This window comes from Mustela putorius, unplaced genomic scaffold, assembly GCF_011764305.1.
Source record: "Mustela putorius furo isolate JIRA1106 unplaced genomic scaffold, ASM1176430v1.1 tig00000145_pilon_pilon_pilon, whole genome shotgun sequence".
NCBI classification, from domain to species: Eukaryota; Metazoa; Chordata; class Mammalia; order Carnivora; family Mustelidae; genus Mustela; species Mustela putorius.
The window spans coordinates 40561640-40582527 of record NW_025421294.1 but is presented as its reverse complement, the minus strand read 5'-3'; the positions used below and the strand labels follow the sequence as shown (position 1 = coordinate 40582527).

At 52.6% G+C, this 20888-nt stretch overlaps 1 protein-coding gene and 1 long non-coding RNA gene across 2 annotated transcripts in view; both read right to left on the bottom strand.

Moving 5' to 3' along the window:
- SLIT3 (slit guidance ligand 3) overlaps positions 1-20888 on the bottom strand; it is a 588228-nt gene that overhangs the window by 81181 nt on the left and 486159 nt on the right. The window contains exons 12-14 of the mRNA XM_004737643.2: positions 19744-19815; positions 8438-8581; positions 7056-7219 (exon numbers count right to left, since the gene is read on the bottom strand). Coding sequence (XP_004737700.2) covers positions 7056-7219; positions 8438-8581; positions 19744-19815 — 380 coding nt within the window. The remainder of the gene's footprint in view (positions 1-7055; positions 7220-8437; positions 8582-19743; positions 19816-20888) is intronic.
- LOC123390823 lies at positions 1791-7042 on the bottom strand. Its single transcript, XR_006605430.1, has 2 exons — positions 5201-7042; positions 1791-4067 (listed from the first exon to the last, which is right to left on the bottom strand). It is a non-coding gene; the product is annotated as an uncharacterized LOC123390823 (long non-coding RNA).

The following is a 20888-nucleotide window of genomic DNA, read 5'->3' as shown; positions in this document are numbered from 1 at the left end:
AACGGTGTTTGCCCAGATCCCAAAGAGTTCCTTCCCCAGCCAGAGCCAGCCTGAAATGCCACCCCCAGTACTTCATATTTCATTACCCAAACTACCCAGGGTTTCTCGGAGCCATTTGTTATGCCTAATGCTCATAACTACCCAAAAGTATTTTTAACTTTTCCAGAGCTTTAAAAGTCAATTTCAATCTCAGTGCATATTTGTCACTGCCAGAAATACTTAGTAGGAGGGGAGAAACTGAACGGGCTGTGGTTGCTTCTCTCTGGGGCGAGTTCAGATAGCGGAGATCTCAGAGGACTGGAAGAAGGGCCATAAAACAAAACGACAGTCATGGGAGAGCTGATGTCATCAGGCCTCTCGCCAGCTCCTGCCCCTGAAGCCCTCCTTCCTTTCTGCTTGAAGCTCAGAACAACGACACTTGGTACATGATCACAGACAAGCTTTAATAGTCGAGGGGGTGGAAATCCACAGCACTGTGGTTTTATTACAAATCCCTGCCCTATGGTGCTTTCCCAGGAGAGACCGTCTTTGACATTTGTATGGTCATGGGACTGGGGCAGGTAGGGAGCCACAGCTCCCCTTCTTTGGATGGCCCTGGAGGCTGAGGCCAGCGCTGGGCCCTGGACGGCTCCTGTCATTAGCAGTTCGATTTGCATCATTCTCTGGGCAACCCGTTTGTTGAATGAAAGTCACCTATTTGTTGTCATCTGACGACCACAGCCCTGCCAGTGCACGTGTCCAGAACTCTCCTCTTCTACCTCCAATATCCCTAAGAGGGGTAGGATGAAAGGGGGAAAGCAGCAGAAAGAGGAACTGGGTTGGGGGGGGCGCAGTCCATCAGCTTGAAGAGAGAGTCATGTGGACAAGCAAAGGGTCATAAGTAATGACTGGAATCAAGAGAACATGGCTAGGCACACAGTTACGGGGTCACAGGCAGAGGCGAGGGGCTGGAAGATGTCCACTGCTTTCCCAGGACTTTGGTGATCAGTGGGGCAGACAGCTGTCCTCGTAACCTATTCCTATTAGGATCGATGATGGATGCAGCCATCTGCCTGAGAGCAGAGGGAAAGGCCCATGGCCCGTGGCTGGGCACTGCCCACCTGCATGTCTGCTGCTGCAGAACCAGGGAGGTGCCCAGAAAGGTGCCATCGTAGACCCACACCAGAGGCCCAGCCCCTGGCATGGTAGGCACAGCTCTGAGAACCCAGAATGCCTCCCCTGTTCAGGATAGGGAATTGCTCCAGGCTTGGGGGTTTGTTCTGTACCAAACGGATCTTGGCATGTCCACGCTGGACAGGGGAGCCACTTAAATACCGTGCTCCTTGCTCGCCTGCTTACTCACGTTTTCCTCTATTAACAGAAGCGAGCTGGAAACGGAGTGGTAACATAGTTTTCCCACTCCCTGTCAATTCAAGTCAATCCTATCATTCTTTTCCTTTTTATAATTCGAGGCAATGGGTTTGTCCACAGCTGAGAAGGCGGAGTATTATAGCTGGAGAGAGCAGCCATGTGACCCTGGCAAGTCAGGTAACCTCTCTAACTTGGTATCTATCTGCTTCTGTGCAATGGGCCTTATCAGCTTGTTGTAAAAAAAAAAAGTAATGATGGAAAGAGTTCAATCCCTGACCTATAGTCAGCACTCAAGGTATGGGGAAAGCACCCAGAGAGGCACGCAGGACTCTTGGGTACTCAGCAACAGCGAGGCCCTGGCTCTGAGGGGTGACCTCAGGGAGAATGAACCAAAAACAATCTTCTAGTTACACTAAGGATTTACCAAGAAGCAAACAGAATGGCAGGTGCCACCATCCCTTTATTGTCAGAGACAGCTGATTTCTGCACAGCCCTTGGGGGCATGGAATTAGCACCATGTGAGGAGCCCAGCACCTAGGTCACCAAGTCAACTGTTCTTCGGAGGTGAAGGACACGGACTAGACTTCAGGCTGCATGGGGGGGGGGGGTGGAGGGCTAGGGCCAAGGTACTCATGAGGAGTGGGGGTTGGGTTCAAAAGGAGCCACAGGTTAAATCCAAAGTCTCAGACTCATGCCACTTTCACCCATTCTCATGCTCACATGCATCCCCAATACTTCTGATAAAGATGGTGGGTAGAAAGTGGGTCACACCAGTATGACCTCTGGGTTAGCTACCACTTGGGAAAAAACCTTGCGCTGGGACCCTGCCATGAAACCATGGGGCATATGCCATTGGGGGACCTGTTCTCTCTGATTAGAAGAAAAACAGTGGTTTCTGAGCTTTGACCTGGACTTTACCCCTCGGCTGGCATCCAATGTAGCTCTGGGGGATGACGAACTTCACCCGGGGTAGGAGATGCGGATATAGATCTTAGCGTGTCCCCAGTCAGCTTCTCCGTACCCGCTTCAGCCCATATTTGCTACCTGGAGGTGGAGGTGCTCTGGGACTCCTTCGAGACTGTTCCCTCCCCTGCACCCCCCCCTTGCCCTTTGTGAGGCTAGACCGGGACAGGCGGGTCTGGCGGGTGCTGGGCTGCGGTGCTCCAGAGCAGAGAAGAGGTGTCCAGCGGTGGCGGCGGTGGCGGCGGGCCATGCTGCAGGAGAGCGCGGTGCTTTCCGCGGTGCTTGACAGAACCATGTTCCGTTTCCATCGTTCCACCACATGGTTAGATCAAGCACAAAGGAAAGCCCCGCGGCGACCGGTCAGAGTCAAGGTCAGGAAGCAGCGTCAGAGAGAGGACAGGAGCACTCAGAGGAAGCAGCGTGGAGAAGCGGAAGCCGGAGCAGGCCCCCACTGAGCGTGATTAGTACCAGGAGCAGGGTTCCACAGGAACACTTCTGAAGACCGGAGCCCCACCGCCTTTGTAGCCCGTTCCCAGGGGAGATACAGGGGAAGGGGAGAAGAATGGGCGGGACACTGTTAGAAACCTCTACGCAGAAGGAGCAGGGCACACTGGAGCCTTCCCAAGGGAATTATGAGCGCAGATGTCTCTGGTCATATCACAGGCCTGCACTGAACCTCTAAATCCCACTCAACCACACCATCCATCTGCCCAGATATCAGACTTAGCAGAAGCATCTTCCTCACGCTCTGCAACACGTCCGTCCCCAGAGCCGAGTGGATCTGTAGCAGTCTGATCTCCCGGCCTCTTCAATGAAGAGACAGGCACAGCTTCCGGTGGGCTAACAAAGCTGCAACGCTCTTCTTCTTCAGGAAAAGCGCCTTTGATATTCCACACCTCAGGAGTCTCCTCAGGACCCTTCCAGGTGCCCAGAAACCCTCGGGCTGACAGACACTCATCCCAGATGACTCGACGTATCGTGGTGGGGTGGGTATGGCATCAAAAGAAAATACAGGACCTTAGCCAGGGAGAAAGACGGGGAAGCCGATGGAGCCCTGGGTTTGGGACTAGGAAACCTACAATCCCGACTGTCTGCGAACACTGACTTTCACAGAGGAGGTGAGCAGTTCCCATCAGGATGAGTGGCCTCTTTTAGAATAAGAGAAGGAAGGGGAGGGGGAGGGCACCAGATTCTAGGGTCCTTCCTGATTTCCAGATTTCCAGGGATGGAAGTGGAGTGGGTGGAGGGTCCAACAACCAACTCTTTCTGGGTGCCGCGGGCCTAGGTGAGGGCACCCAGCCTCCAGATCCCTATCCACAACAGATCAGGGGCAGTTTTTATGAACTTCCTCCCAAGCCAGTGGGAGGACATGTGTCTATCTTGAAGAGGCCAGAGTCGGGGCCCAGGGACTGGGACCCTCCCTATTCTTGCCCTCTGACAGGAGAGACTGAGTTGCTGCTCCTCTACAGGGTGCTTTTGGGACAAGATGGTACATCTCGCCTGTGCATACATAGGTTGTCTGCAATGGTTGGTCAGTGGGTCAAGGTCACATCACAGCCCAGATCTGACCTCTTTCAAAGCCTTCCCACCTGACCAGCAAGAGGCAGTCACTGCAACCTGGTCTCAACCTTGCTTCGATCCCTGGACATGCAGGGCTCTGCCACACTCTGGTTTGGGGATTTCATATTCCAGTTTGATCAGAGCAGGGAAAAATCATCCCTGCTTCCAAGCCTTCAAACGTGCTCTTTGATTTCCTTCAACAAAAAGAAAAGGGAAGACACTGGAGAAAATTTTCTCAGTACATCAGAGGTGCTGGGTTTCAGATCTTGCAAATCCTACTCTCTAACCTCGGACAATATGGTTCTGCTGTGCGGGCCTCCATTCCACCATCTCTGGCAGGGACCGGGCGATTACTGAGTTCTCTAAGACTCTTAACGCCCTGAGTGGGGTCATGTCTTTTGCCTTCTCTGTACATACCACATCACCACCTTCCGTGCTTTTCCCCGTGAATTTCTTCTTGCCAACAGATCTCTACACACAAAGGGAGGGGGTGTGACGGAAGACGGGCAGCATCTTCCAACTGCCAAGGGCTCCCCTGGGGATGGGCTTGGGGTCCCAGCCAGCCAGACAGTGCCTTTTCAGGGGAACTTAATCCAATGGCCAGATGACCCCAGCTGGCAGTGTTCACCTCTAACCCGATATTGTTGCCCAAGGCGGCGGATGCAGCTGATAGAGGCAGACACAGGGCAGCTGGGAGCCAGACGCCCTGCCTAAGGAGGGGCTTCATGGGCTGCAGGAGCAGCTCTCAAATTGGATTCTAATTACATCAGCTGTCTTTGCAATGGGGGTGCTTTTAAGGGAAAGTAAAACAGTTATTATCTGTCAACTCCAGTATGTGTCACCTGCCCCTCCTTCTTCTGGAGCTTCCTGGAAATACAGAGCTTTGGACCTATGGCTTCTGTATCCCCTAAAGCCAAGGGAGGTCTGGGCCCCAGTGTCTGTCAAAGCCCAGGCCTCTGATGCTCCCCAGTAGCTCTCTCTACCTCTCCTCTCTGCAGCTAGATGAAATAATAGCACACAGAACGTTCTATGTCAGGCGTCAGCTCTGACATTCTCTACCTTTATAGAAATAATCTGCTTAGTATTGATTATAAAAAGGCTTTTAGACAGGGTCAGTCCAAGAACCCTGCACTTCTGTTTCTTTTTACAATTTCCAACCACTCCTGCCCTCCATAGGAAAAGCAGCCAGGATCTCTCCCATACCAGTGTAGGCAGGTAGGGGCAGAACAAGAGAACGGGGCGTTATTGTGTCCTGGGTCAGGTAGCTGTTCGCTTTTCTACTTGGTCTGTCTGCACGTCCCCCCTGCCACCCCGAGTCCCAACCTACAGTCATTCCTAGGCACTTGTCCAGATTCGGTCCCTGGGAGATGCCGGTCCTAGGACCCTGGGCTGATTCCACTCCTGCTCTGCCCCCCAGAGTCTTGGCATCAACCCGGAGCCTTGACATCACAATGGAAGACCAAAGGGTTGGGGTCAGCAGGTGGTACCCCGTCCTCCTCTGTGTCTTACTGCCCCTCTTCTGCAGCACCACTGCTTGTCAGAGCTAATAAACTCAGCCCTGGACAGATTTGGAGAGGAACAGAATGGGAAGAGGGAATAAGAGGTGCGTGTTATGAGAAAGGCCCTGGGGAAGAAGGGCTGCTCTTCAGGAGACACCTCTGGGCTGGGAGAGGGTTTTCCTCCCAGAGATGCTGCTGGCCCCAAGAAGGAACTTTAGGAAGGGTTGCAGAGAGTGGGGGGCAGGCCATGAGACTGTGAAAGGAGTCACCCAAGCAGTTGGACTGCCTTCCCAAATGTTCCTTCTCTCCTACACGCTGTGCAGCATTGAGGAGTCAACCAGACTTGGGGTCTGGTCCTCCCTCCGGCATCTGCTTGCTATAACTGTGGGGTGGGTGCCCTTTGACCTCTAAGGCCCTGGCTTCCTCAGCTGCAAAAAGGGGACCCCTCCCCGCTGAGCTCAGAGGACTGACTAGTGGAAGAACCAGATCGAATGAGGGGCACTCAGCCCAGAGTTCATCACTGGCCAGAAACTGCTCTTGTAATTGACATTGTTATTCTGTGGAAGACAAAGTGGGACCAATGCCTCATTTGGGCACAGAGTCCCTGTGGTACCGCCAAGCCCTTTCCAGGTATTAGTTGCTGAAAAAGCAAATGGCTGAAGTTTACCCCTCTGGAGACATGGACTAAATGATCTGACTTAGAGGCCAAGAACAACATGAAAGAGGCAGAAGTCTGTCTGCTGGTCTTCTCCTGGCCACCAGGGCCCACGCTGCCCTTCTCCCCGGGAGAACTCGCTTCCATAAGATGCTCTTGGGCAGGAGAGAAGAAGGGCTCTTGCTGACACACAGATTGTAAGGGCTCGTGCCAACCCCTCAGCCCATCATACACAATGCAGCATGGTGATTTTTTCCAGCAGCAACTGACACACATGGTTGGCATTTTTAACGGCCTGTTCATCTAGCTCCTGGATCAAGGACAGCTACGTCTCTTTCTAAGATGAACCAAGAACTCCCCTGCCATTCACCCTTGGTATCTTTCCCGGGTGTGGATGGGAGGAAGGTTCCAGAGAGAGCTTGGAAATGGAAGGGCAAGGCTTTGCTTTCCCACCGAGCACTTTGCTGTTCTCTTCATATGCAGAGTGCACCAATCTAGGGCAGAGGAGTTAGCCTGCAAAAATGTCCATGAAATCTGTAACAAACTCTGGCCTAAGGGCTGTACCAAAGGTGGTCTCAGAAGGGACGGGAGGCCCCCCAGATTACACGCCGCCTGCAGCCTCGCCTGGGACATATTTATTTCCCTATCTGCCATTTGGGGAGCACACCTTGGGAACTAAAAGAAAGTAAATCGTGGCCTCTAAAAGGCACATGGGCAGAGACTGGCCTTCCCCTAGCTTCCACCTGGCCCTGGAGATGGGCTGCCACCTGGGTTCTGTCTCTCCTGAAATTGTGCACCCTCCTCCAATGCTTTTATTGTGTGTGTGTGTATGTGTGTGTGTGTTTTATTTTAAATCCATAAGGTAATTGGTTTTCTGCAGGCCTAACTGAATTTCCCCAATTTAATTTGCAAAGATGCTCCCTAGGAGCCATTACAGTGCTTGCTGTCCTCCAGATTGGATTACTGGCCTCTCTGGGGCTGCTGTGCTCTGAGTCGGAAGGTGGGGCCCAGCCCCTTAACCTGATTACCTGAGCAGCGGAACTTCTTGCTCTTGATCTGGCCGATGCGCTTGTTGGCCAGCCGGCGCGGGCTGCTGCAGCGGGCCCCGCTCGTCTCGATGGGGTTGTCCTGCAGGTAGTCAGCCAGCCACTTCAGGTGGCAGTCACACACAAACGGGTTTTGGGCCAAGTGGCTGTGAGAGGGAGGAGAACGGATCAGGAGTGACCCAGGGTGCCGTGCTCCACCACCACTTTCCTGGTGCTGGGCCCCTCGCTTGGGGTGGGGGGGCAGCAGGGAGCTGAGCGGGGGAGGCCTGCTGTGGGCCAGAGACTGTCCCAGGTGCAGCTGGCAGCCAGCTGGTGGGGGGTGGCGTACGGAGGGGGGACCATGTCCCTGCTCTCCTGACTCGGGCAGGACCCACCACTGATCTCGCCTCGGACCCACACTGATGGGCCACATAACATGGCAGGCTCAGGGTCTGTCCTTACAGCCGCCCAGATTGGACTTCTTCAAGCTCCATAAGGCCAGGCACAGAAAGCGGCTGGCATGGTGACTGGCACATGGCGGGCGTCCCACACAGAGTAGTGGGTACTGCTGCTCGCCTCGTTGCCGGGCCAGCACCGTGGTTTGGCTTCCTCTGGCTCATGAGAAAACCCTTCTCCGTGCCAACACGGTGCTCAGCACGTGGTTGCTGTTCAACATACAGCGGCCGTTCTTAACACTTTATCAGCACCTGCCTCTGGCTACAGGGAAGTACCAGGTGACTTAGAAGGTGTCCAGAAGCCCCAGGTTCAAGATCAGGCCCAGGCTGGGCTGAGATCTTCCCAGGTGTCTTGTACCTGACGGGGTGACTTAGGAACATCTGCAGTGCTCGGGAGTGGGGAATTGCTCCCTGAGGATGGAGGGGAAATGCTCCGAGTGCCTGCACCAGAGCTTTGGTTTTGCAGGGTGGTGGTGGGGTGGTTTTGAGGGGGACAGGACTGGGCTATCAGCAGAGACGGAGGCGGCTCAGAATACACTGGCCACAGTGGTTAAGAGAGCAGGTGAGCTGCAACTCTGCCATTCATATCCTGCTTCTTACTAGCTGTGCAACCTTGAGTAAGTTAACTTAACCTCTCTGTGCCCTGGTTTCCTCACAGAGAAATGAGAGATCATAACAGCACCTACCTCAAAGGGCTGCTGAGGCCTAAAGTTCTCACTACAGGGGAAAGTCCTCAGCAAGGTGTGGAGTACCAGGGGAGTGCTCAGTAGGGGTGAGTGAGAACCACTGTTACTAGTCCTTCCTCACCGCAGGCTCTAGACCTCCTCCTGGACATGCTCACTTTGCCTTCTCTGGGATGCTCTGTGTGTCTGGGTGTCTGGGGTCACTTGCTTTCTGGGCACGTGCTGCCACTTGCGGGGGTGTACTCACAGGGTCTGGATGGCCTGCAGAGGGGCAAAGAGTCCCTTGCTGATGGTCTGCAGCTTGTTGTCATAGAGGGAGAGCAGGTTGAGGTTCTGCAGGTCCTGAAATGTGTTCACGCGCAGACAGTTGATCTTGTTGGCATTGAGGAGGCTGCAAGCAGGAGAGAGGCCAGTGACTCTGTAATCCTGCCACTTCCCTGTGGAGCAAGGCTGTGCCCACAGGTGACAGGCTACAGACTCCGCGTGCGCCTTACAGCCACGGCCCCTGCTGCTGAGAGTGGGTGGTGGGGGTTGGGGGGGTGTTCCTGCATCCCTGTGGCCCCTGGAACTCCACACACATCTGGGCACCTGTACACCACTTAGCATGGGTGCTGCGTCACAGGCTGAGGTCACCTGGAGCCTTCCCTGTGCCTTCGGGGGGGGAGGCTGGAAACAGCATGGCCATGCTTTCCTTTCTGCTTTAGAATGCGGAGCTTCCAGGAATTGCAAAAACAATCACTGGGCACCATCGTGCTAAAGCTTGCGTTGATTGACGAAGGGCAATTTTGACTCAGAGAACTCCTTGGAGTGCTTCTGAACCACGGGTCCCGCTGGAAATCTGATGGCGGTTATAGGCCGTGCGATCTCCCAGAAAAATACACCCATGGGTGAGCATCCTCCCTTTGATGTGTGTGCACACATGCACGCATGCGGATGGAACCTCGTGTGACCTGACCTCTGCCCCGTCCCTCTCACCCACGTACACACGCTCATGACACTTCTGTTCCTCAAACACCCCACAAGCGTTTAGCCCAGGTCCTTTGAACACACTCTTTACCCACTTTCATCAGGTGGTTCCTTCCCCTCCTCTGGTCTCAGTGTGGATGTCACCTCCTTGGAGAGCCCGGCCCCGATCCCCTCATCCACAGCAAGGCCCCCAGGCTCCCCACCATGGTGTCCCATAGCCCAGTTTACTGTCTTCGTAGCAAGCGTCTCGATTTGTGATGGACGTTCACTGCTGCTTATCATTTACCTCCCGCCTATGATGACTATAAGCCCCGATGGCACAAATGACATCTCTTTTCTTCCCTTTCTTCTTAGTGCTTCTTAGTGAATAAGAAATACACCCAACCCCATCCACAACTCCAGGGGGCCACAATCCGCTGAGGGGGCACCCATCTGCCCTGGTTTTAGAGCCTCAGACCCCTCCCTCCACCAAAAACAAATAAGCAAGCAAACAAACAAGCAGCACTAGAGGAAGCTGCCTTTCCAGAAAAGCTCTGGTCCAGCACAGGGGATGCTGTGAGGCTTCTAGGAGCATCCTCCAGAACAGGGTTGGCAAGTCAAGAAAATCTGAGTCCTAAGAATTTCCCTTACAATGTTAGACCGACTAGTTGTGCCCTCTTAACTGGTGTAAAATCAGTTCTCATTCCCTCTTTGATCGAAGAGAGGATGGGGAGAACTAAACTAACCAGTAAAAATGTTAAATTTTAAAAATTTCCCCTTTCAAGGCTGGCTCAGTGCTTCTCCCATGGGGGAATGGACCAGGAGACTCGTCGTGGGCTGGCTTGCCTCTGGAGGCCCAGACACCAGGGTCCAGGGGGACTGGAGTTGGTGATGATGAGGCTGCCCCCGGGCGCCCCGTCATCTGTGCCACGGCTCCCTTGCTGCAGGCCCGTCCTCCCAGTGGGCCCCCTGCAGCCTGTGTGTGGGCAGGCAGCTGCAGCAGCGACAAGGGGAAAAATGCCTGTTTAATCTGGCTAATAGTGGGCAGAGTCCCAAGGGTTCACACAGATGTCCTCCTGGAGGAAAGCTCTCACTACTAGAATAGTTTTCTTGTTTTCCAAAGTGCTTTCCTGGCATCCCATTGTTCCCACGGTAACCTGGGCAGATGGGCAGGGCCAGCCTCCTACGTATAGGTGAGAAAACGGAGGCTAAGAGTGTGGTGGCTTGGTCAAGGTCACACGTGTTGCCAGGGAGCATGCTGGAGGCAGTTACAAGAATTGAGGTCTCTGGAGGGTGCACTTTCTTCTTTATGAATGTCTTATACACCCCACCCATCTGTCTATCTCCTTGGTGGCAGGTCCCCAAGAGTTTCCTGTGCTTTGTGTATGACACTTCAGTCAAGGTCACTCTCCAAGGAGGGCACCATGGAGAAAAGCTGGAGGGACCCAGCACGGCCAAGCGCCCACAGGGAGGGAACAGACCCGTCACACAGGCTTGTTTGTATCTGGTTTGCTTGTTTACAAAGAAGAATAAAGTATGTGGTGAGAGATTTGTTCCAAACCTTGATATTCAGGGCCTTTTGAGGACATCACTTTGCTAGGAAACATTGAACAATTCAGGAAAGAGACCAAGTCAGAGGTCTGATGGTCTGAGGAGGGAACACCCCCCCCCACACACACACACACAAGATCTTACAACATCCCACATGCAAATCTGTTTATTTACCCTCCCAGTGTTTTAAAATCAGGAAATCTCTCTCTCTCTCTCTCTCACACACACACACACACACATCAGATTTCTATTTCCTTTAGAAAAAAACTTTTTTTTAAGACGCTCTAGTAATGTTGCATACCCTGGAGGTGGCCACGGAGTGGCCGTCCCCCTTAGATAGGACCGCTGCCCCCTTTGCCACAGTCCTCACTGGTCCCTATAGTATCTTTCACTAGTTTCTTCTCCCATCTCTCCTAAGTGGGCACTCATTTTGGGGACCCTCGTGCAGATGAGCGAGCCCGGCTGCCGCTCTGGGGAATGCTGGACGTCGGACAAGGAAGAGGCCCACAGGGAGAGTGCCATGGTGACCTGGACCTGCCTTGAAAGGGTATCCCAGTGGCCTGCTACTCTGGCCCTCCTCACTCATGGGAACTACTGAGGCTTCTTGTTACCTGCTGCTTCGAGATGTTTTAGTGTGGGATGCTAGCGCCAAGACAGGAGGCATCAAAACAAGCCGGGTTGGCGGAATGACCAGGCAAAGACAGCATGAGGTGCTGAGCACATGAGGAAACGTTCTCTCCCAGGATGCCTGCCTCTAAGGCAAGACACGTAGGTGCAGGGAGAGATAAAATTAAGTTGCTTATCCAGATTTAGATGCTGGGGACAGTCTTGCTGATCCCTAGCTCCAGCAAGATCTGAAAACCTGTCGTCCTGGCCTCTGTCCTTTGGGAGGAAGGTTGGTGGCTACTCATCTCCATCTGCCTTCCACGGGGGGACCTCCGAGCTACCTGGTACGCGGACAAGAGTTGGAGGGGAATTAAGAAAACACACTGGGATAGAGCAAAGAGGTAGTAGCTATCCGGAATGGGGTTCAGCACTTCCCTAAGAAGTCCTGAAGACAGGCCTTCTCAGTATTTCACTGGAGGGACTGGTTCTCCCTCTTTCTCCTTCAAGGCTGCTCCATCTGTCCTGTCCCATGACATCACCCCCCTCTGAGGAGCAGCCATGTAGCTGCTGGTGGACGGATACTGAAAACACAGTGTCATCTCTAGAGATACCACTCTGTGCGGCACTAGGATTGTCCTCACTTGGCGGGAGAGGAGACCGAGGGTCAGAGTGGTGACGGCTTTGACCAAGGTCATCCAGTGATAAGTAAAGGGTCAGCCTGACTTCAGACTTCAACTCTTTCCACCATATAATATCCAACTGTCTTTTCTGTGCCCATTGGAGGGTGCTCCTTGACTCTGGGAGTGGCTGTTTTTGCTAGCTTGGAAATGCACCTGGGCATAGAATGCACCAGGTGGACATAGGCCTTGCCTCTTGGTTGTGTAGAGGTATCAGGAATCCTGCCAACTCTTAGGAAGGACGTGGCACCAAACTGTCAGAGATGGGACACTCTTTGGGACACTCACCAAATTGCCATTGGCACAAAGTGGCTGGTTCTTCACCGAGGGGCTCACATATGTACAAAGCAGGGTTCCCACTGCCCAGCGATCATTGACCACATGCTGATTTGGGAGCTGGTATATGCATGGCTCCCCTGAATTCTCACTCTACCCTGGGCAGATCAGGGGGCAGTGATGAAGCAGAGACAACAGCGTCCCTCATGCAAGATGAGAAGCTCCAGGGTGCCTGGGTGGCTCAGCTGGTTAAGCGGCTGCCTTCAGCTCAGGTCATGATCCTGGAGCCCCAGGATCGACTCCCTGCTCATCGGGGAGTCTGCTTCTCCCTCTGACTTCTCCCCCTCATGCGCTGTCTCTCTCAAATAAATAAATAAAATCTTAAAAAAAAAAAAAAAAAAAAAAAAAGATGAGAAGCTCCAGCTTGCCTCTAACTCCAAACTTTGACCTCCTGACTTCATCCCAGCTTAGTCTGTTGGGTCCAGGGAATCAGGGGCTGGGGGCATACCATGCTCATAAATATTTCCCCCCAAAGCATATTGAACCACTTTGTGGGGCCACCTCCTCCCAGAGCCACCTGCTCCCAGGCCCACCTCCCAAAGGGCCTCAGAGGTCTCATAAGCAAAAGAAGAGGGGGACTGAGATGGTCAGGCCAGACGAAGAGCAGGGCCACATGACCCTACCGGTAACAAGCACGATGCTCAGCCAGGTACCCTCCAAAGCCCTTACAAACACGAACTCATGAATCTCCACACATTCTCCTGCAGGACGAGTGCCATCTCTGTGTGGCTGATGACACCACTAGGACAGAGAAGGCTTAAGTACCAGTGACCAAACTTGCACAGCTAGTAAGTGTAGGCTGAGAAGTGAACCCAAGCTATCTTAGCCCGAAGACTTTGCTCCCACCTAGGTGCCACCCTGATGCCCACAAAGGGGCCTGGGGAATCACCTAATGCCTCTGGGAGGAGGTGGCCGAATGTTCTCCGTAGAAGTTCCCACGGACTTTGTGACTTTGTGATGATTCTGCAATAAAATAAAACAAAACGAAAAGCGCCATGCTCCCCTAAGAGGAGATTAAGGAAAGTGGGAGCACACGGATATCGCCTTCTACATTTATTTCCAGCATGAGCCCTAACGAGGCCCTCGGCCGCCCCTCTTCTTGGAGCACGTTCAGCTTCCACATATGTTCCGTGTCAAGAGGTATTAGCACTCAGCCCACTGACTAACCAACGTAACGACGCTGCTGAGAGATAATCCTTTCCAGAGCTGTTGCCTTCAGAAAAGGCAAGGCTGGAAGCAAGCCACTGAGAACCACAGAGAGAGAGAGAGAGTGTGTGTGTCTGTGTATGTGTGTGTTTAGGGGTGGGGTGGGGGGTTAAATACCCTGAGTCTGTGTTCAGGAGGGCCTTGTGACTCAGGTCCTTCTGCTAGGGGACTCGGCCTGGCCTGGCCACAGAAGTCCCAGCTGCTCTCCACATGGGGAGCAGCTGGCAGCTTCATTCCTTCAAGGCCCAGGTAGCACAGGAGAAAGAACCACGGCAGGGAGAGGAGGTCCGCCCTGATCGGTGAAGAGGACCCACCACCCCCAGTTTCCCTAAAGAAGCCAGTGACACAGAAGGCCACCGAGCCCCCAGTATTTGCCCCTGTCCTTGCCCACATATCCTCAGGGAAGAGTCCCATGGAGCTCATAGGCCTTTGCCGCAAGGTTTGGAAAACACGAACATCTGGAGTTGGGTTTACTGATAAATCGCATTAAAATCACCTTGGCAACTCCGGCAGTCCACGTGTTGATTCAGTGGCCCGGAGCTAACATTCTGGGTGGCATTTATATTCTCCACACCTGCCCACGGGTCTGTGGCAGACAGCGGAGACATTATCCCTCCTACTTCTGTGGTGTTTGTCGGGAAATGCCCTGAGCATGTTCAGACCCCACAGTGCAAGATTTTCTCAGAAAACTGGTGCCAAGAAATAGTAGGGTGACCCCCTCCCTGGAAATAAGCGAAACCCTTGCAGGAAAGACCATGGGACAGGAAGATGGCCCAGGATCCTGCCTTGAGGGGCAGGGTAGGGGGTGGTGCTTTGTGGGTCCCCCTTTTCCTAACGCAAGGCTGGGGAGTCAGTTTCTGTCTCATAAACGCTCAGACGCAGATACACAGGAGGGGAAGGGTGGTACCAGTAAGGGCCTGGCATAGCCCTTTCTATGGTTCCTTCTTAGAAGAGCTCTCCCTCAAAGTATTTACCACTATTACACATGGGCATAAACTATTAGCGAGGACACCAATCTGGGGAGGTAGTTCGGACCTCTGATGAAGCTGCTGGGCACACAGTCAAGCCTCCCTCATTAATCTCTTCCTCTTTTTTTTTTTTTTTAATTTCTCCAGAATTAACCTCCGACCATCCTGAATTTCTTTATCTTACTCGTTTGCCTTAGAACAAATATTATGCTCTCACCCTTACCGTATCATGTGGGGGATTTTCTCCGACCTTCAGGAACCTACTGCAAGCAGACTCGGAGAGGAGCCAGGTGATGCCAAGGGCTAAGAGGTCAAGAATGTCTAACCTTGCCCTGGGCCATGTGGGGCTAAACGCCCATGCGTGAAAACAGGAGGAGCCCTCCCAGGCCCAACTAAGGACAAAGGGGACTGTTTCCTTCTCTCCTGATCATGGCTGCACTGCTGGTCACAAGCTGTGGGTTGTCATGGTGATTCCTGATGGGAGGGAAACTGCAAATGTAGCAATGCCAGCAGGTGGCCTGTCTGAGAAACAGGACCTCCTTGGAGTCCACAGACACAGGATGACTCTAGAAAGAGGGTTCAAGCAGAGGGAAGTGGAGACTGAGGGACCAGACAGGGAAGCCATCACTGGCTCTCTGCAGGTCAAAGGCCTTGCCTAGTGGGACCTGGCTTGGCTCCCCCTCTTCCTTAACAGTGACTAGGGTGGTCAATCGCCTTTCCATTGCCTCCTGCTTGCTAATTGGTCCTTTAAGAGGGGTGAGTTATTCACTTGATGACCAAGCATGGGATGACCCCGGACTTTCAGTCTCCCTGATGACCTTCCTTGGGAAGCCCCAGGTACAAGAGAAAGGGGAAACGGCTTCTCTCAGGAGTGCATCAAAAAAGCAAATTTACTTCTGCAGCGGGGGAGAGTTCTCATCTTGCCTTGACCCAGTCTTTAAGGACAAGCAGCATCTTTGAGCCCACTCATGGGATTAGTAGGATGCCAAGGAACCGGAGGAAGTCCCAGGGAGACCGCAGCCCAGGACTGATACTGAGGCACAGCCAAAGGAACGAGATACAGTTAGCTCAGCGGCACCTCCTCCTTGGCTTGAGCCAGTGAGGAATGTTCGTTCCGTGGATCCCCAAACTAGCTCTGTAGATCTGCTTGGGACTGGGGCTGAAACAGAAGTCTCTGGCATGGACTCCAGAATTAGACTGCCTGAGTGCCAATGCTTTGCCACTTACATGCTGAGTGACGACGGCTATGTTCCTTAACCCTTCAATGCCTCAGTCTCCTCATCCATAAAATGGGCCTTTCAACAACACCTTCCTCTTAGCATTGTTGTAAGGATTAGAGAAGCATATAAGCATGTCAAACTCCTTTAGTACAGGCTCTGGAGCATAGTAAGTAGTCAGTAAATGTTAGCGGCTACTATTAGTAGCAGTGATATTACTTGAGAAACAGCTGGTGAGGAAAAGTGAGCTACGGGAGTGGAGTTTTGCTTACTGCCCTGTAATTGGCATGTTGCTTGGCAAACTCCAAGATTCTCAAATGGTTTTGTCTGCTTTCCAAGAAAATCAAACAACAGGTGCCTGGGTTGTCTTAACTTATTCCAGCCCAAAGACAGTCTGGTTTGGTTTAAGACCTCCTGGGGCAGGCTTAACATCGATCACAGCCAGTATTTACACGAAAGCTTCTGCCTCAAATGATGGCCCACCCCACTCAGGTGACTTCTATGCAGGCCACGCAATCAGTGAATGCTTTTTTTTTTTTTTTTTTTCCTGGGGAAGCTGAAGCAGCACAACTGGCGGCTGCCTGTCAGAAGAGAAAGTGATGGTTCTAGAGACATGCTGATGGCTTTTCTTGCTTTGGGAGAGGTTGACCTTTGAGTTACAACATGAGGGATCTGGGGGCACTTGATTGGCTAATGTCCTAGGAACCCAGGAGCCTGGATAGGCAGGGGAATGGACAGGAACAGGAGCATCCTAAGTACTGATTCTAAGTTTCTGGTGAGGAAGGGGACAGGTGCAGCCCGGGACAAGAGGACAGGTCACCTCTCTGGTCATCCAGCTGCCTCCATCCCTGGAGTTGGGAGCATATGTGCAGTGGCATATCCTGTCCTAGCCGTGGCTTCTGAGATGTCTTCATGCGGGATATCTGACTTCTTAGAGGTTTAGGAGGGAGTCTCTAAACATATTTCAGGTCCCAGTGGGCGCTGGGCTTGCTCCCCAGCTGTCTGTTCTAAGGAGGGAAGCTAATAGACCACCACATGCTCCCCCTGGTGAGTGTCTGCAAGAATCGAACCTGTCTGGGATGAATTACAGGGAGACATACTAGCTATTTTGAAACATTCAAAGACTTTGAGAATAGCCTTTTCTGAGTTTCCCAGAAGCCATTACTAAGGTTTAGTATAAGAAAGGTAGCTTCCTAAGCTTCTCAGCACACAGTGATGATGCATTGCAAACACCACCAGTAAGAACAGGTGGGCTATGTCATAGAGGGCATGGGGCAGGGGTTTCTGCACCAGCTGGGTAGAAGATTGTGCTTGGAGCCCCGAAGTTCCTTTGACCTCTAAGATTTTGGGACTTAAACTAAAGGAGGTGACTCTTTTGAGGCTGACACCCAGAGGACAGGGCGTTGGGTTTAGGGGTTTACTATGAAGCTTTTCCACATAGACCCATTTGTGGCAGCTTCTGAGAAACTTGGAAGCCCGAGATGGCCTAGTGTTGGCCATCTGCTGGAACCAAGCTATGAAGAAATTGACCCGGAGGACAACCCAGGGATGGGGCAAATTTGGTGGGATGGCTGAAAAATTTTTTTTCTTTGGTGCAGAAATGGGACAAGGGGGTGCAGGCAGGACAACTCAATGTACCCACTTTGCTACAGGCAGCCTCACAAGTGCCAGGAAGGAAAGAGCTGGGATCACTTCACCGCAGAGACAGCTTGACTCTGTGATGTACCAATAATTTGAGAAACGGAGAGAGAAAAATAAACACAAACCTCTTGCAAAAAGCCTTTAAGTCAAAGGAGAGGAAATTACCCAGACTACCAGGGTATTCTAATCAGAGCCTTCTTATCAGAGTGTCTCCAGCCTAACAAGGAGAAATCCAATCTACAGCGGGCTGGACGCTAAATTCGATCTAATCAGGCCGTGCTTTCCAACTGCTCAGCAGCAGGTCAAAGCCCAATGACAGGCGGTGGCTGCTGCTTCTTTCTGGAAAGCAAGCCCTCCTAAGTTGTGTCAACTTTTGGGAGTGTGTGAGGGGGATGCTTTGTCTTTGCTCCCAACTACTCCATTCCATCTGCTCAAAACTGTGGTGGGATTGAACTAGAGCTGCCTTCCCTGCCCCTGCAAAGTCCTACGAGTTCTATTAATATCACTGCTGTCAGCTCCAAGCTGGGAGACATTTCCTTTTTTAAAAAACATGCATCCCCTCCCCCCACCCATGCATTTATTGATCTTTGCAACAAGCAATGCCCTGGGCTAGGCACTTTGATGCAAGCTAGGTTTCTCCTTAATGTATGCAAGGGCATTTTCCTGATCAGACATGCTGCATCAGACATGCTGATTGTAAAGGGATATTCACCCCAGCCCAGTGGAACACAACACCCCAAAATCTCCCTCAAGGCCCACGCTACTGTTACACTTCTTTCCAGGCATTAATAGCTACAGTTAGCTAGTTGATGGTGGTGGTTGTAACTTACAGCTTCTTTGCTAGAAGCAAAGGACACCATCTGTGAAACTCCCAGCTCCCCGCAGAGCCCTGGCGTGTCATTGTAACTAACAGCCTTCAAGGCTCACCTGAGGGCGGGGGACTTAAAACCCGTATGCCCACACAGACTCAGACTGAGACGGACGTGGAGACGGAGGTGATGGGGGATACAGACAAAAAGACCCGGAACCTTCCTTCCCTCACCTGCCACTTCATTACAACAAACCCGACGACTGCTCACAGACGACCGACCATCAGGCTGGGACAGCCACCGGGCGTTTTGTTCCTGACTGCGTGGTCCTGCGAGGACCTGTCCAGACCTGAGTCTTCCAGGACACAGGAAGGGTAGGGAGTGAAGATGCGGAAAGGGAAAGACTGAAGAAAATTCTTACATCTTCTTCCTTGAAGAGTCTTTGGGCATCACCCTGAGAAAGTGTTGCCAACCTTCCTCTCTGCTCGAGCCTCCGGCCTCCCTTCCAGCCGGAGACCAGCTTGACTCCCTGGTCCACAAACGCCTACCGTCAAGTTTGCTTAACTGCACGCGGGGACCTGGGGGGCCCCTTCCTCACCACCTGTGACTTGGGGATGGTTTTACAAAGATACAGGCACCCACTTGCTCACTCGTCGGCCCTCAGAGGCACTCTACTCAGGGGGCTGAGCGACTTCTCCAGGCTCCACACTGATTTTGCTGTGTGCCCGAGGGCAGGCCATTTACCTCCCTGAGACCTTGGTCTACTCCAGTGCTCCCAGGATACTCAAGATCGACTCCCAGGAACTGCGATGGTCACCGAGCGGGCAAACAAGTGTGCGCGCAGACACACACCCTGACACCCACTGCGCACGCACGCACACGCCACACTACCGCATCACAGACCAGAGATAACTCACCCCCGTCATAAAATCTTTAAATACAGGACCAGCTAAGTTCCTCTCCTCATCAGAGTCCAATTATCTTCTTCAAACATTTAAGCTCAAATGACCAGAATAAAATAAATGCAAATAAATAATCTCAGAGCTTAAAATTCGAGGCAACAAATCTTCCTTTAAATTAAATAAACACATCCCCCCTCAGCCACATCCTAGCAAGAAAGAGTCGCACTGGTGACGGATTACGCTCTTCTGTATAATTATTTCACCACCCCTCCCCCACCCGTCTTCAAGGTCACATGCCCGACAGCAGCTCCCCTGCAGCTTTCTTGCAATATGGTGTGTCAGTGTTTTAGTTCCCTACTTTCCTAGCTCACCCCTGCAAGACGTTGCCCCTTGTAGATTCAACGCAGGCTTCATTCCGAGCCCCCAGATTTGTGGTCAGTGACTCATGCCCAGACCAGGCTCCTGAGCTACAGCATTTAGATTTGTTTACCTTGACCTTGGCCTCCCTCTGCCAACTCCCTGGTTTTCCTTCCACCAAAAAGAGGTGACAGAGGTGTGGGGTGGACAGCTCAGATTTTTTTTTCTTTTTGGTATGTGTAAACTCAAAAGAACGGTACAGTGTGTGGCTTGAAGTTTGCAGAAAAGAACCTGCAGAGAGTCCCCAAGACATACACAGTGACAAGGGGCCTACTCACAGCAGCTGTAGGGATACCAGTCCATCAAAGAGTCCCTTGGCAAGCTCCGTGATCTTGTTCCCATAGAGTACCCTGCAACAGAGCAGAGAAGAGAGCGGTCACCTTGGAGGCAAGGCCACTGGGACTCACTCCCGTAGAGGCCACCGCCTCGGCCAACTCCAGCGGGTGGGTGGGTGGGGTTTCTCATAGCATCTCCTTCTCCGGCCGGCCTCAGCCCCGCTCCTTACCAGGGGGACAGCGGGTGAGTGCCACCAGGGACTGGAGAGGCAGGCTGTGTGGGAGGCAAGGAGAAATGGGCTCTATCCTGTTTCACCCCTGGGCAGGCCAGTTCAATAAACCACAACAGGGAGCAGCAGTCCCTCTGTAGTGTCTCCCTGAGCGGCTAGTATGACTCACACCTCGGCAGTAAAGAAGACGTGTAGGAAGCTGGTCAGCCCCGTGTCTTCTTGTCTTCAATGGGTATTGATCAGGCTGAGCCCAGCCTAGAGAACATTTCCTTTTAATATCCCATTGCATCCTAGGAATTCCTGAGCGGAGTTCCTTAATCATCCATCCAGACGGGGCTTTGGGGATCTGGGGTCCTATCTGGGTGGCACAGAAACTGCTGAGTCGAGGATTGGCTCTTGGGAAACACGGGAGAGCAAGGAACTGTGACCTCGGAGCAATGCCCCTGCACTCCAGCCCCTCTTTGAGCTGCAGGAACCAAGAGACTCTGAATTCTTTTACCCCTCTCTCCATCAGACCTCCAGGGTCCCTCACACTGTGTCTCCTGTTCATGGTCTGGCCTTCTGAAACTTGGTTGGGGGACGGGGCTTGGGGGAGAATTCTGCGGTCAGCCTCTCTGGCCCAGCGCCCAGGGCGTCTGGTTGGCCCTCTGCATAGGCGCTGAAGGCCACCGCTGGCCTCTTTCTGCTCTCCTCCGTGGCACAGCCTGCTTCTCTCGGTCTGGAGGAAACTGAGCGGGGAGAGCTTTTTTCTTTTTGTTTTTTTCCCTTTCAATTCCCTCTTGGGCCCTGAAATACACTGAATGGGTACAACATTCAATCCCCACTCAGACTTCAAATCCAGGCTGTTCCATGTCTTTGAGGAGACAAAATATTAGGGTGAGGAAATAGTAAATGGGAGCAATAAGCCAAGCCCCGTTT